Source organism: Chiloscyllium plagiosum, chromosome 10 (genome assembly GCF_004010195.1).
Source record: "Chiloscyllium plagiosum isolate BGI_BamShark_2017 chromosome 10, ASM401019v2, whole genome shotgun sequence".
In the NCBI taxonomy this organism is placed as follows: Eukaryota; Metazoa; Chordata; class Chondrichthyes; order Orectolobiformes; family Hemiscylliidae; genus Chiloscyllium; species Chiloscyllium plagiosum.
The window spans coordinates 31,433,903-31,447,947 of NC_057719.1; the positions used below are offsets into that span (position 1 = coordinate 31,433,903).

The 14,045-nt window shown below is 40.2% G+C and overlaps 1 protein-coding gene across 9 annotated transcripts in view; it reads left to right on the forward strand.

The window, feature by feature from the left end:
* Positions 1–14,045, forward strand: part of fancm (FA complementation group M) — a 172,992-nt gene that overhangs the window by 47,339 nt on the left and 111,608 nt on the right. For 8 of the 9 annotated variants that reach the window (XM_043697331.1, XM_043697332.1, XM_043697329.1 and 5 more), the window contains 2 exons: positions 5,427–5,558; positions 9,941–10,073. In XM_043697331.1, coding sequence (XP_043553266.1) covers positions 5,427–5,558; positions 9,941–10,073 — 265 coding nt within the window. Of the gene's footprint in view, positions 1–1,237; positions 1,429–5,426; positions 5,559–9,940; positions 10,074–14,045 lie in introns of those variants that run through there. The other variant, XM_043697324.1, reaches the window with a different exon arrangement.

Genomic DNA, 14,045 nt, shown 5'->3' on the forward strand with positions numbered 1-14,045 from the left:
GCCAGAATAAACCTAAATGTTTTGCTTCCAAAGATCCCAAACTCTGCCTGTCTACAGGTGTGTTCAGGCCCTTTAGGGGGAAAAGTACTTCACTTTTAGGTCCATGTGGGCCATGCAGAATCTTTTCTAAATGGTCCGGATGGATCTATAGGGTAAGTGTATTTGAAGTCCGAAAATTTCCTTTGTCTGAAAGATAATTGATCCTAAGGATAAAATTGGTCCCTTTATCCTGTTCAGACATTCCTTTCCTGTATTTAAAATGTGTATTAAGGACTTGTAAGTGAGCATATATCTTCACGTTTGTGCACAGCGCAAAAATATTGAGAAGGCAAGTGGTGAGGCTGACATTAGTCTTTAGAGGGATTTAGACAGGTTAACTTGGCAGAAGGAATACAATGCACTTTGATAGGAAGGACAGAGAGGCAGAATATTATTTAAATGGTTAAAAACGACTGCAGAGTGTTACATTACAGAGCGACGTGGGGGGTCTTCAAACATGAATCACAAAAAGCTAGCATACAGGTTCAGCAGGTAATACAGGAGGCAAATAGGATGTCGATCTTTATTTTGAAGGAGTTGGGTATAAAAACAGGAAGGTTGTCTAAAGTAGTCAAACCAAGATGGTCTGAATGGCCTACTTTCACTCCTATGTCTTGTCGGACCACGCTTTACATCTTTTATGGGCGACCACGCTTTACATCTTTTGGAAATCATCTATTAGATTTATTCTATTAAGCAAGCGATTAATGCTCTTGTTTTTTGTTTTTTGCTACAGAATTGTCAATGTTTGTTGAAACTCTTAAAATTGGCACCATTTCAGGATGTAATGCAAGTGCAGATTAATATGGAAATTTGTAATGGAGTCTGCCTCTCATTGCTGTCACGGGATCTGCAATGGACTCCTTACCCACTCTCCCTAACTCAGAAATCACAAATTTAATCGATATGAGACCATTTCCCTATCCATTCTCTAATGCTGTTAAAGCCTCACTAAATGTTAAACCCAGTTCAGTCAGAAGTAACTGGATTTAAATAGTCATTTAGGTAACAACTATTATTGGATAAGCGATCTGTGGGGGAGAAAATAAAGTATAATTGTAATGCATTGTTAAATATCCTTTTTAACATTTTCATAAGCTTTCATTATCTATCTTAACCCTGTCTGTGCATCTCAATCTGTATTGTACAAAAAATGTTTAAAAGGTAGTTTGATGTGCTTTTTATTTTCTTTTAGTGAAAATTCTTGAAAGTGATTGAGGAGTATGACATTACAGCAGTTGCACATTGCAATCTCCATTGAAAAATTCTGCAGTTCTCCACATGATGAGACACTATATTTCTTGCTATAGAAATTGCTAGATTTGAGGACAGCAATGAACATCTATTCCTGAGTACCCATTTTTCATTACTGACTGCAAAATCTGATGCGTAATACCCTTTTCATTAAGCTGTGTTTCTGCTATTTTCAGTGTTATTGTTCTGTCTTGCAATGAACTTTCAAATTCGTATTATTTTAAATGTACTTCGCATTTGAATGCATAATTTTTTGGTGAAATTGCTGCCTTTCTACTTTTTTTGTGGCTCACAGCTTATGTATGTATGCCTCTATTGAATGTGTCCACATCTATGTGAGAAGTTTTTTCTACCCGTATGATCAATTTCATTTGAAATCTACCTTTCTCCTGGTCTCTTTCCCCCATCGTATAATTTTCTATTGTTTTCAATTGTACTTTATAGTCCTCGCAAATGTTAGTTGCTGCTTAATTTTGCACAACCCAATTCTCCCATCCCAATCCTTTTGTTTTGCAATTACTCCCAACAATTTATGAAGATAGCACTGTTGTTTTTATATCAGGTTGCCAATCAATTTATATCCTTGATTTTTCTGGTGTATGCTCTATACAGAAAAACAAAGCCTAGGAAACAGTTTTTTAAATTCATATATTTTGAGATGAAATGAGCTTTCTAATTATAACTTTTAAGTGCCTTATATTGTTGCTGTTCTAACTTTGTTTCCCAGACTCCTTTGCTGAATATATTGTTTCAAATGTTCCTAAAAAGTAATAACTAATTTTGTAGTTGCTGTTGTATGTACAAGATATTGGTAAGGCCACATTTAGAGAACTGTATAACTGTATACAATTCTGGTCATAGGAAAGATGTTATTAAACTGGAAAGGGTGTAAAAATATTTATAAGCATGTTACAGAGACTGGAATGTCGAGTGAGTTATATGGAGAGGCTGGATAGGCTGGAACTTTTCTTGGAGGAGGAGCATAGGAGGTTGAGGGGTGACCTTATAAAGGTTTATAGAACAGTACAGCACAATACAGGCCCTTTGGCCCACAATGTTGTGCCTACCTTTTATCCTACTCTAAGGTCAAGCTAACCTATGTACCTTTCATTTGCTATCATCTATGTGCCTATCCAAGAGTTGCTTAAATGCCCCTAATGTATCTGACTCCACTACCACTCGGCAGTGCATTCCATGTGTCCACCACTCTTTATATGTAAAGAACCTATCTCTGACATCTCCCTTAAACCTTCCTCCAATTGCCTTAAAATTATGCCCCCTCGAGATAGCTATTTCTGTCCTGGGAAAATGTCTCTAGCTATCCACTGTATTTTTGCCTCTCATTATCTTGTACACCTCTATCAAGTCACCTCTCATCCTTCTTCACACCAATGAGAAAAGCCCTAGCTCCCACAACCTTTCTTCATAAGACGTGCCCTCCAGTCTAGACAGCATCATGGTCAATCTCCCCTGTGCCCTCTCTAAAGCTTCCACATCCTTTCTATAATGAGGCAACCAGAATTGATCACAATATTCCAAGTGTGGTCTAACGAATACTTTATAGAGCTGCAGTATAACTTCATGGCTGTTAAACTCAATCCCCCTGCAAATGAAAGCCAACACACCATATGTCGCTTTAACAATCCTATCAACTTGAGTGGCAAATTTGAGGGATCTATGGACTTGGACCTCACGGCTCTACCTTCATCAATATGTTTTATCCCATCCTCTCAGAATTCACGAAGGCTTGTGAGGCATGACCTGCCCCCGACAAAGCCTTGCTGACTACCTTTAATCAAACATAGCTTTTCCAATTAATCATAAATCCTGTCTCTCAGAATCCTCTTCAATAATTCGCTCACCACCGACATAGGACTGACTAGTCTATAATTCCCAGGGTTATCCCTATTCCCTTTCATGAACAATGGAATAGCATTTGCCATCCTCCAATCATCTGGTATGACTCCAGTGGACAGTGAGGATGGGAAAATCATCGCCAAAGGCGCAGCAGTCATTTCCTGTAGTAACCTTGGATATATGCTGTCTGGCCCAGGGGACTTTTCTATCCTCGTGTTTCAAACTGTTCAAGCATATCAGCCTGTTTCATGCTGTCCTCACAAACGACAAAGTCCCTCTCACTAGTGAATACTGAAGCAAAATATTCATTAAGGATCTCCCTTACCCCCTCTGACTCCAGGCTCAAGTTCCCTCCACTATCCCTGATCAGCCCTACCCTCACGCTGGCCATCCTCCTGTTCCTCACGTAAGTATAGAATGCCTTGGGGGTTTTCCTTAATCCTACTTACCAAGGCTTTTTCATGCCCCCTTCTAGCTCCCCTAAGTCCATTCTTCAGTTCCTTCCTGGCTACCTTCTAGCTGTCTAGAGCCCTGTCTGATTCTTGCATCCTCAACCTTAAGTAATCTTCCTTTTTCCTCTTGACTAGATGTTCCACATCTCTTGTCATCCAAGGTTCTTTTACCCTATCATCCCTTCCTTGCCTCAGTGGGGCTCAGTCCAGCACTCACAGCAAATGCTCCGTAAACACCCTCCACGTTTCTGTTGTGCATTTCCCTAAGAATCTCTGTTCCCAATTTATGCTCCCCAGTTCCGGCCTAATAGCATGTAATTCCCCCTCCCCCAATTAAATACTTTCCCATACCCTCTGCTCCTTTCCTTTTCCATGACTATAGTCAAGGTCAGGGATTTGTGATCCCTGTCACCGAAATACTCTCCCGCCGAGAGATCTGATACCTGACCTGGTTCATTGCCAAGCACCAAATCCAACATGGCCTCCCCTTTAATTGGCCTATCTACATATTGAGTCAGGAATTCTTCCAGTACACCCCTGACAAAATCTGTTCCATCCAAACTATTTGCACTAAGGAGGTTCCAATCAATATTTAGGAAGTTGAAGTCACCCATAACAACAACCCTGTTACTTCTGCACCTTTCCAAATTCTGCCCCCAATCTGCTCCTCTGTGTTTCTGTTGCTGTTGGAGGGTGTATAGAAGACTCCCAATAAAGTGACTGCATCTTTTCTGATTCTGATTTTCATCCATACTGACTCAGTAGACAAACCATCCTCAACAAACTCTTATTGCAGCTGTGATACTATCCCTGATTAGCAATGCCACTCCCTCACATCTTACCACCTCCTCTATTCCTTTTGAAACATCTAAACCACAGAACATCCAACAGCCATTTCTGCCCCTGTTTATAAAATCATGAGGGGCATAGATTAAAGGAATAGCCAAGGTCTTTTGCCAAGGGTAGAGGAATTCAAAACTAAAGTGCATGGGCTTGAGGTGCGAGGTGAGAGATTTAAAAGGGTTCTGAGGAGCAACTTGTTCTCAAAGAGGGTGGTGGATATACGGAATGAGCTGCCAGAGGAAGTGATAGCAACGGGTTGAATTACAACATTTTAGAAGACATTTGGCCAGGTTCATGGATAGGAAAAGTTTAGAGGGATATGCACCAAACACAGGCAAATGGGACTAGTTAGTTTAGGAAACTTGTTCTGCATGGATGAGTTTGGCTGAAGGGCTTGTTTCTTGGTATAACTCTGACTGTGTTTTAATTAACTTGAGATAATTAATTTGTTCTAAACAATAACAGGTGGCTATGAACTGAATTTCTTGGATAAATTGAAAATAGTACAGCAGTGCTAGAAGATGGTGGATTCAAATTTGCTAAATCAACTACTTGAACTATATTATAATACGAAAGCTGTGAATGTCGTAGCAAATGAGAAACTGGACACAGTTTCACATTTATTTGCCCATGGCTAACCATTGAGGTGTTTTAATAGCAGCTGTTTTAACAGGCCCATGTGAAGAGCTTGACAGTTGGTAATTACATATTGTAGGATAAGATCAAGTTGGTTGCTGAGTAAATTGAGAAGATAGGTTTCAATCTGTCCAATGGTTGGTTGCAATTCAAGAAACAATTCAGCATTCTGTTTTCTACAGTATGTTGATGGCAGTAGAATGATGCTATCTGATTGGATTGTGAACCAACTGGCTCTGAGCTCTTAATATTATTAGCTGGCGATCTACAATACTTTGTTCATAAAGTTGCAAATTTTAAAATACTTCTTAATTAAAATGAGTGTGTTCTATGTTTTAATTGTAGGTCTTGGAGTCATTTACACAGCGCCTCCTCAAGGCTGGAGCCCTAATTCATAAAGATATAGCAAATTTAACCAAATATCAAATAGTTCTGTCACGGGAACAGTTTAGAAAAAATCCTCCAGCAAACATTATGGTAAATAGCTACTCTTTATCATCATAACATATTTAATAAGTTATATAGCACGTATAACTAATCCTTTAGTGTCATTTTTTAATGATACAACACTACGTTTATTTACATCACTTGGACTGCAGTGTTTCAAAGAGCGGGCTTATGATCACCTTCTCGTGGACAATTATTGATGAGCGATACTAATGGCAATATTCCAAGCATGAATTTCAAAAATAAGTTAATTTTCAATGCCAGCGAGGTTGCTTGGTAGTAAGAATTATCATGCTGTATATAATTTTTAAAAATGTACTCTTGCATGAGCAAGGCCTAATGTTTCTAGTACAAAAATAGAAAAACTAGAAGTCTAGCAGCATCTGTGGAGAGAAAGCAGAGTTAACATTTTGTGTTCAGTGACCCTTCCTCAGAGCTGATTTTCAGAATTGATGTACCTACATTTTCCTGTCTAAAATCAGTTCTGAGAAAGGGTTATTGAACCTGAAACATTCTCTATTTTCTCTCTACAGATGCTTTTGCACCTGCAGACTTTTCAAGCAGTTTCTTTGTTTCTTTCTTATTAATGCATGATGTACCTTTCTTTACAATGAGATGATTTTGACCTTGAAATTCATCCTTTATCAGCATTAATAGCATCGTTGATTGTAAAGGTAAGGTGGGTTGGGCATGTAATTTGAACCAATCTCCAATTGGTGATTGGTAGTGTTTTAAAAGAAGTAGTTATGTTTTGTTTTAAGCTTTATTATCTTCTCACAATTTGTAAAAGTGTTTACGAAGAAGTGTATTCACTCTTAAGTGTATGTGGAAAGAATGGGGTTTAGTTCTCTATTGTGGCACATACTGGTAGGTGTGCAAGTTATTGGGACTCTGGCTTAGGTCCATGACATTGAGCTGAACATGGATATGGTGGCAAACTAATGTAAATTTGGGTGATGTGGGCTCACCACCAGGTCATGTGGCAATGGCAATCAAGAAGCCTGTCTCTCACCTGCAAGCTGTGCAGGAGCTTTTACATATTAAAGGGGCAACCAGTTCAGTACTGCATTTCCTCTTGCAGGATTTTTAAGGAAGCTCTGCAATTTGAATCTCCTGATCCAAATTTCTATTGCTCCGGCATTTCAAAAAGTCTTTCTGAATCCCAGGGAGCAGATTCTTCTCAGTCAAATCAGTCGGTTGCATCAGCAGGTTTAACTGGGGTCTGAGATATCATAGTCCAGCTGGTATATCTCCTCTGTTGCTGAAGGATGAAGTAGGGCTGCTCCCTAAGTGTGCTGTCCTTAGTAACTAATCTGTGATGTCACTTTTTAGTGGACAGTCTATCTGCATATCAGCTTATGCAACCCCTTGAAATTTTACGCCCAGTGCTTCCGTGTTCTTAATTTCCTACCTGTGGCTCTGCCCTGTAGTTTCAGCTCAGCACGTTTTTACACAAAAGAAGTCTCGATGTCAATCCAGTACCCTGTTACTCTGTTTCCTTGAAGTCCAAAGAACTCTGTATTTCAGGGAAGCCACACATCACCTGCTTTGACTCTGCATCTGACAGAAAGCTTTGAGGGCAGATAAGAGGGATCTCCCCGGACAATGACACAAGTGAAACATTTCTTCCTATCTTCCCTTTAGCCTGTGAATTTGCCACTGAACTTCGAGGAGTTTATTTCCAGGGCTGACCTCTATCATCTCCTGAAGACCTTCCTTTCATAATTTTTCACTTCACTGTTCCCCAGCCCCACAAGGCCCTCTTCTACGTTCTTCCCAAAGTCCACAAACAGCACTGCCTAGGCAGATGCATTGTTTCCATCTGTCCCGGTCCCCCTGAAGTTGCTTCTTCCTATCTTGACCCTATTTTATTTCTCCTTATCTAGTCACTTCCCATTGCATTTGTCATTCTTCTGATGCTTTGCATCAGTTTCATAGTTTCTAGATTCTGACTCCAGTTGCTGCCTCTGCACCAGAGTTGCATAGTCTTTCTACACCTCTACTCCCAATCTGAAGGGTCTGAATGCTGTCTGCCTTTCCTTTGAAAAGAGGCCTGATAGGGATCTGCATCAACCACTACCCACCTTTGACCTGGTTGATCTTGTACTTTGAACAGTTTCTTCTTTAATTTGCTTCACTTTGTCAAAGAGAAAGGTTTGACTATGGCTACCTGCATGTGACCCAGTTATACTTGTCTCTTTTGATTGGTATTTGGAACAATTCAGTTCTACTTGGTTCTACTCCCACAACTGTTTCACTGTTACATTCAATAACATTATTGGTACATCTTCCTGATTGCTCCTTCACCTGATCCATCTCTGACACTGGCTTGATTTCTCTTTCCATTTTTGGGGATAGGCTGCCCACTAAAATCCATTATAAATCCACTGCCACAGTTGCATTGACTATGCTTCCTTATGTCCTGCTTCCTGTAAAATTCTATCCCATTTTCTTGGTTCTCCATCTCTGTGACATCTGTTACAATGATGCTACCTTCTATAGGAGTGCCTTTGATATGTCGTTTTTTCCCTTAACTGAGGAAACTCCACATCCCCACCCGACCACCACCTTTTTTTTGTGTGGTTGATAGGGCCCTCAACTGACTTTTTTTTTGCACTTCTGCTCTCATCCCTTCCCCTCTCTAAGACTATAAGACATAGGAGCAGAAATTAGGACATTGGGCCCATTGAATCTGCTTTGCCATTTAATCATGGCTGAAAAGTTTCTCAACTTCAATCTCCTGCTTTCTCCCTGTAGCCTTTGATCCCCTTGATAATCAAGAACCTATCTATCTGTGTCTTAGCTATACTCAATGACCTGGCCTCCACAGCCTTCTGTGGCAATGCATTCCACAAATTCACCACTCTCTGCCTGAAGACGTTTCTCCTCATTTCTGTTCTAAAACGTGTTCCCTTTATTCTAAAGCTGTGCCCTCAGGTCCTTCCCAATGTCCACTCTGTCCAGGCTGTTCAGTATTCTGTATGTTTCAATTAGATCCCCCCTCATCCTTCTAAATTCCATCGAGTACAGAACCAAAGTCCTCAAACATTTCTCATGTCTTAAGCCTTTCAATCTTGGAATTATTCTCGTGAACCTCCTCTGGACTTGCTCCAGGGCCAGTGCATCCTTCCTGAAGCATGGGGACCAAACTTGCTCACATTATTTTAAATGTGACCTTATAAAGCTTCAGAAGTACATCCCTGCTATTCTGTCATAGTCCTTTTGAAATGAATGCCAACAATACATTTGTCTTCCTAACTACTGACTCAATTTGCAAGTTTACCTTGAGAGAATCCTGGATTAGGGCTCCCAGGTCCCTTTGCACTTCAGACTTCTGAATTTTCTCCTCATTTAGAAAATAGTCCATGTTTCTATTCTTCCTACCAAAATGCATGAACACACAATTTCCCATGCTGTAATCTATCTGCCACTTTTTTGCCCTAACCTGTCTAAACCCTTCTGCAGCCTCCTCGATTTCTCAATACAGTTTGTCCCTCTACGTGTCTTTGTATCATCTGCAAACTTAATCAGAATACTCTCAGTTGCTTCGTCCAGATCATTAATATATAAAATGAAAAGAACAGTGATCATATTCCCCTACTCATTTCCTCACCCAGCAGTCTCTGCTGTCAAAGGATTGTCCTCTGCCAATTCCAGCAGGATCACCACTAAACATACACTTTCATTATCCCCCTGTCAGCATTCTGCAGTTACCATAAACTGTACAATATTCGGGTTCCTTCCTTCACTCCTTACACCACTCTTCTCGTGTGTATTCTGACACCCCCAAGCTGTAGTTTGTGCATAGGCAGAGTTAACCTATTTTCTACTCTGAGCACCTACTATTAACACCTTTTCATCTATATCCCTTCCTTCTCTACTACCATTAGCTCTCTCTTTGCCTTTAGCAATAAGGTGCTTTTCACATCTGTTACACTTACCCCCATTTTCCACAGCATAAAAAGCATCTTTTTAAGCTCGCTTCCATTCTAAAGATGAATCAAATTGGACTTGAAGTGTTAATTCTTCATAAATGCTGCTAGATTTGCAGAGTTTTTTTCAGCAGTTCGTTTTTATACCAGCTGTCATTGGGTGAATTACCCAAGATACAATAGGTCTTTGAGTTTCAGTAAATTGGGATGGCAAATAAAATTGCAATTATATAATATATGTGGGCAATTAAGCAAAGCAGCGAGTCTCCTGCTACTAATGTGTAAGATGCTGCCAATTAAACTCCTCTTGTGCCTTCATTCTTGCTCATCCCAGCAGGTTCTACACAATTCAGCCTACCAGTTGAAATCATGTACACTGTCTAAGCCTATTACCTATTCCTACAATGGTAGACATCTGTTGGTAATAAGTGCTATCAAGTGCTTCTCATTCTACTGATGTAATTTTCATGAATGTTTCAGGGAACTCAACGAGGTATGGTGGAAGGAGATTATGCTCTTTGTATTAGTCTTTATCATGGTTATGAACTTCTGTTACAAATGGGAATGCGATCATTGTACAGCTACCTGGAAGGCATTCTGGATGGATCCAAAGGTAATGACCCAAAGCAGCACAGTAATTTACAATAGCTTACTTAATTGGTCATGGCATTTACTTTGCAATAGACAGTCAGTATAGACTTGTGGAGAGAAGTTTCTTAGTGGCATCTGTTCTGATGGTGCCACAACAGCAAGGGTGCCTCAGAAATGACCCACTTCTTTCTCAACTAAAGATTCCCTGCCAGTATAGTTGACAGGACCCTTAGCTATGTCTGACCCATTTCCCACATTTCTACCCTCACCTTTCTCCTCCCCCCCCCAACACAGATAGTGTACCCCGGTCCTCACTTTCCACTCTACTAGCATCAGCATCCAAAGGATCATAAGCCAGCATTTTAGCAACCTCCAGCAGGATGTCACCACCAGAAGCATTCTCCTCCTCTTCCTTGTCAGCATTCTGCAATAGCCATTTCCTCCAGTACACTGTAGTCCATTCCTCCATCCTAGCATTTCCCCACATCTGCATGGCTCTTTTCCATGCAATTGCAGAAATGATAACATATTTCCATTTACTCCCCCACCATCCCCCCCCTCAAAATACAAGATCCATACATGCCATTCAGGGCTGCAGTGATTTACTATACTTCGTTGTATCTAGTCTATTGTATTTGGTGCTTACAACTGGGGAGCCGAAAAATAGACTGGGTGACCCTTTGCGGCATCTATGTTCTGTCCATAAGAATGAACCTGAGCTTCCATTTGCCCTACCACTTCAACACACCACTGTGTTCCCTGCCACTATTTCTGTCTAAGTCCTGTTGCAGTACACCAGTGTAGCTCAGTGCAAGCTGGAAGAACAACATCTCATTTTCTGCTTCAGGATTGTGTAGCCTTCAAGACTAAAATTCAATAATTTTAGAGCATGAGCACCACCTTTCATGTCCTTCACCCATCCACAGATCCCAGGTCCTGTAATGATGTGGGCTGCTTTCAATGTAGCCAATCGATTATCACCTACTCATGGTCCCCTTTATCAACTTTTTCTCCTTCCCTGGCTTACTTTCAATCATGCCTTTGTCTAACTTCCTAAGAAGAGTCAGTGGTATCGAAAGGTAAACTCTGTTTTATTGCCATAAATGATGCCAGACATGCTGGGTTTCTCTAACAATTTCTGTTTTTATTTCAGGATGTTGGACATGTGCTGATTAGTGTGGAAAACTTGAAATTTCAGTTTATCCCTGCTGCTTGCACTGTTTTTCTGTCCAAGCCATTGAAATCAACAAGAACTTCATTTCCATTTCCATGTCACTATTAGAAATACCATTGAAAATTAGCATCTCATACAGTCAGGTGTAATTGATTTTCAATCTGATGAATAACTGTACTGGTTCTAAAAAATAATTTTGCTGTGGAATCCTATTAAATAATTTAGATCTTTTTGGCTAAATTTTTAAAATTAGTTTGATGTTTTTGAGTATTTTAGTTTCTACCTTCCCCTTATATATCCCAATTTTTTATTGTATGTAGAGCAAATTATCGCTTTTAATTGCCTTGTTGTATGTGAAATCTTTCAACTTGATTGTCATCAAGCTGCCCAGGCAGTCTGATGTAATTGCTCCAGCTTCAGTACAGTATGTTATGAACAATTGCCATATCACTGCTCAGCGACAGAGGCAAAATTCTCACTAGAGTTGGTAGCATGCTCAAGGAAAGTTACTTAAAAATCAGTGGTTTGGTGCTGACTGCATTTTTAATTATTTCTTTCACGTGACATTCTTCCAGTTCTGATATATGAATCCAGTTAAACTGATTACAACTCTAAATAGACTTGGAGCAAAATATATTTTTTAAATGAATAGCTGATTTAAGACAATAATGTAAAAGCATACGGAAATAATTAAATATTGAGAAATTGTTTAGGAGCTGCAGGAGGAAGTGATGCCACAGTGTACTATCTCATGGACTAGTAATTTTGATCCCCAGCCTAATGGGGTCTTTAGTTTAAATCCCAACGTGGCAGATAGTGAACTTTTATTTCAAACGATCTGGCTTTAAAAGTTAGCTTTAACGATGATCATGTATCCGTTGTCAATTGTAAAAATCCTTCTGGTCCACAAATATCAGGAAAATAAATCTTCCCCTTTATCTTGTTTGGCCTACATGTGACTCCACAGATGCACAGTTTTGTGGATGTCATTTCACTGTCTCTGAAATGGTCTAGCAAGTCCCTCTGTAATATTAAATTGCTACAAAATCTAACCAATGGAAAGAAACTGGACAGTCCATCTAGGATGGAGCTAGTTGCTAGAACAAAAATAGCAAACCCTAACCTGTCAACCCTGAATCATCCTCCTTCGTATTATCTATAGGCTGATGCTAAAGTTAGAGAGGTGTCCCTCAAACACATACGGCAGCAGTCTGAAAAGTATGATTCCTTACATATGACCGAGCCAGACATCACCATGTCGTCTTATCCACTCGTTGTCATACTATCTCACACTCTTCACGGTCTCATGAGCTCCCATTGCTCTTGCAATCTTTTTCTGTCTATTTCTCCCCACCTCCAACTTGTATGAATGAATCAGCACATGCTTGTGTTGAACATCTTTTTGAGGAAGCACAAATGGTGTCAAGGACAGTACCCTCTGGTGGGAGACCCCTAAAGGGCATAGCTGCACGACTGAGTGTGACAGGTAGTGAGGGGAGTAAGAGCAGGGAAGAGTCGACTTGACTTTGTCCTCATCAGCTATGTGTTCATGGTGAATCCTCTGACAGTATTGGCTAGAGTGACCATTGCACAGGTTTTATGGAGACTAAGTAGCATCGGGCATGCTTACAAAAGAGGTATGAACCTGGTAAAACTATGACCCCGGACTACTTGAATATCAAATAGTGGAAGCAGGTACACGCAGGACTATGATCCCACAATCAGTGCATTAAAGTCTGTCCAGGCTGCATCCAATTGTGAATGGTGGTGGATCAAATAACTGGAGGTGAGGCTCCACAAATATCCCCATCTTCAATGATGGGAAAGCCTATCACATTTGTACAAAAGTCAAGTCTGCAGAATTTAAATCTATCTTTAGCGAGAAGTGCTGAGTTGATGATCCATTTCCGCCTCCCTCGAGTTCCCAGAATCATAAATGACAATCAAATTCAACCTATTTGATTCGTATCATGTGATATCACAAAATGACTGAAGACGTTGGACTGGGTGCTGATAACAAACTAACAATCTTACAGAACTATCTGCACCCCCTAGCCAAGCTGCTGTAGTACAGCTAAAACACTGACGATATGGAAAATTGTCAAAGTCTGCCTTGTGCTGAAAAAGCAGGACCAATCCAATCCAGCGTCTTGCTACAGATCTTGATTGTCATTGAAATGATGCATAGGGTTGTTAATAGGACTATCAAGCAGCAATTGCAAAGGTATAATCTGCTCTTTGTTTTTGGTCAGGCCTGTTAGTTCTTGGTCCAAACATGGATAAAAGTGTTGAACTCCCGAGGAGAGTTGAGAGTGATTGCCCTTGACATCAAAGCAACGTTCCACCAAATGTGGTATCAAGGAACCATTACTGAAGAAGGGTCACTCGACCAGAAATATTAGCTGTTCTTTCTCTCAACAGATACTGCCAGACCTGTTGAGTGTTTTTGTTTCTGATTTCTAGCATCAGTTCTTTCTTTTTTTAAAGAGAGAATCTAATCACTGCTCCTTGATATTAGTGGCATCGTTATTACTGGGTATCATCATCCTGGGTAGGTTACTGAACTGGGCTAGCCATATGAATAGTGTGGCTACAAGAGCAGGTCAGAGACTAGGAATACTGTGGTGAGTAGCTCAATTTCTCTTTCCCCAATGTCTGTCCACAATCTACAAGACACAAGTCAGAAGTGCCAGTGGCTTGAGTGAGTGTAGCTTTAGCAACATTCAAGAAGTTTGATCTCAGCCAGGAGAAAACCATCTGCTTGATTGACACCTTATCCATTATCTTTTGACATACATTTGTTTCACCTCAAATGTGCAG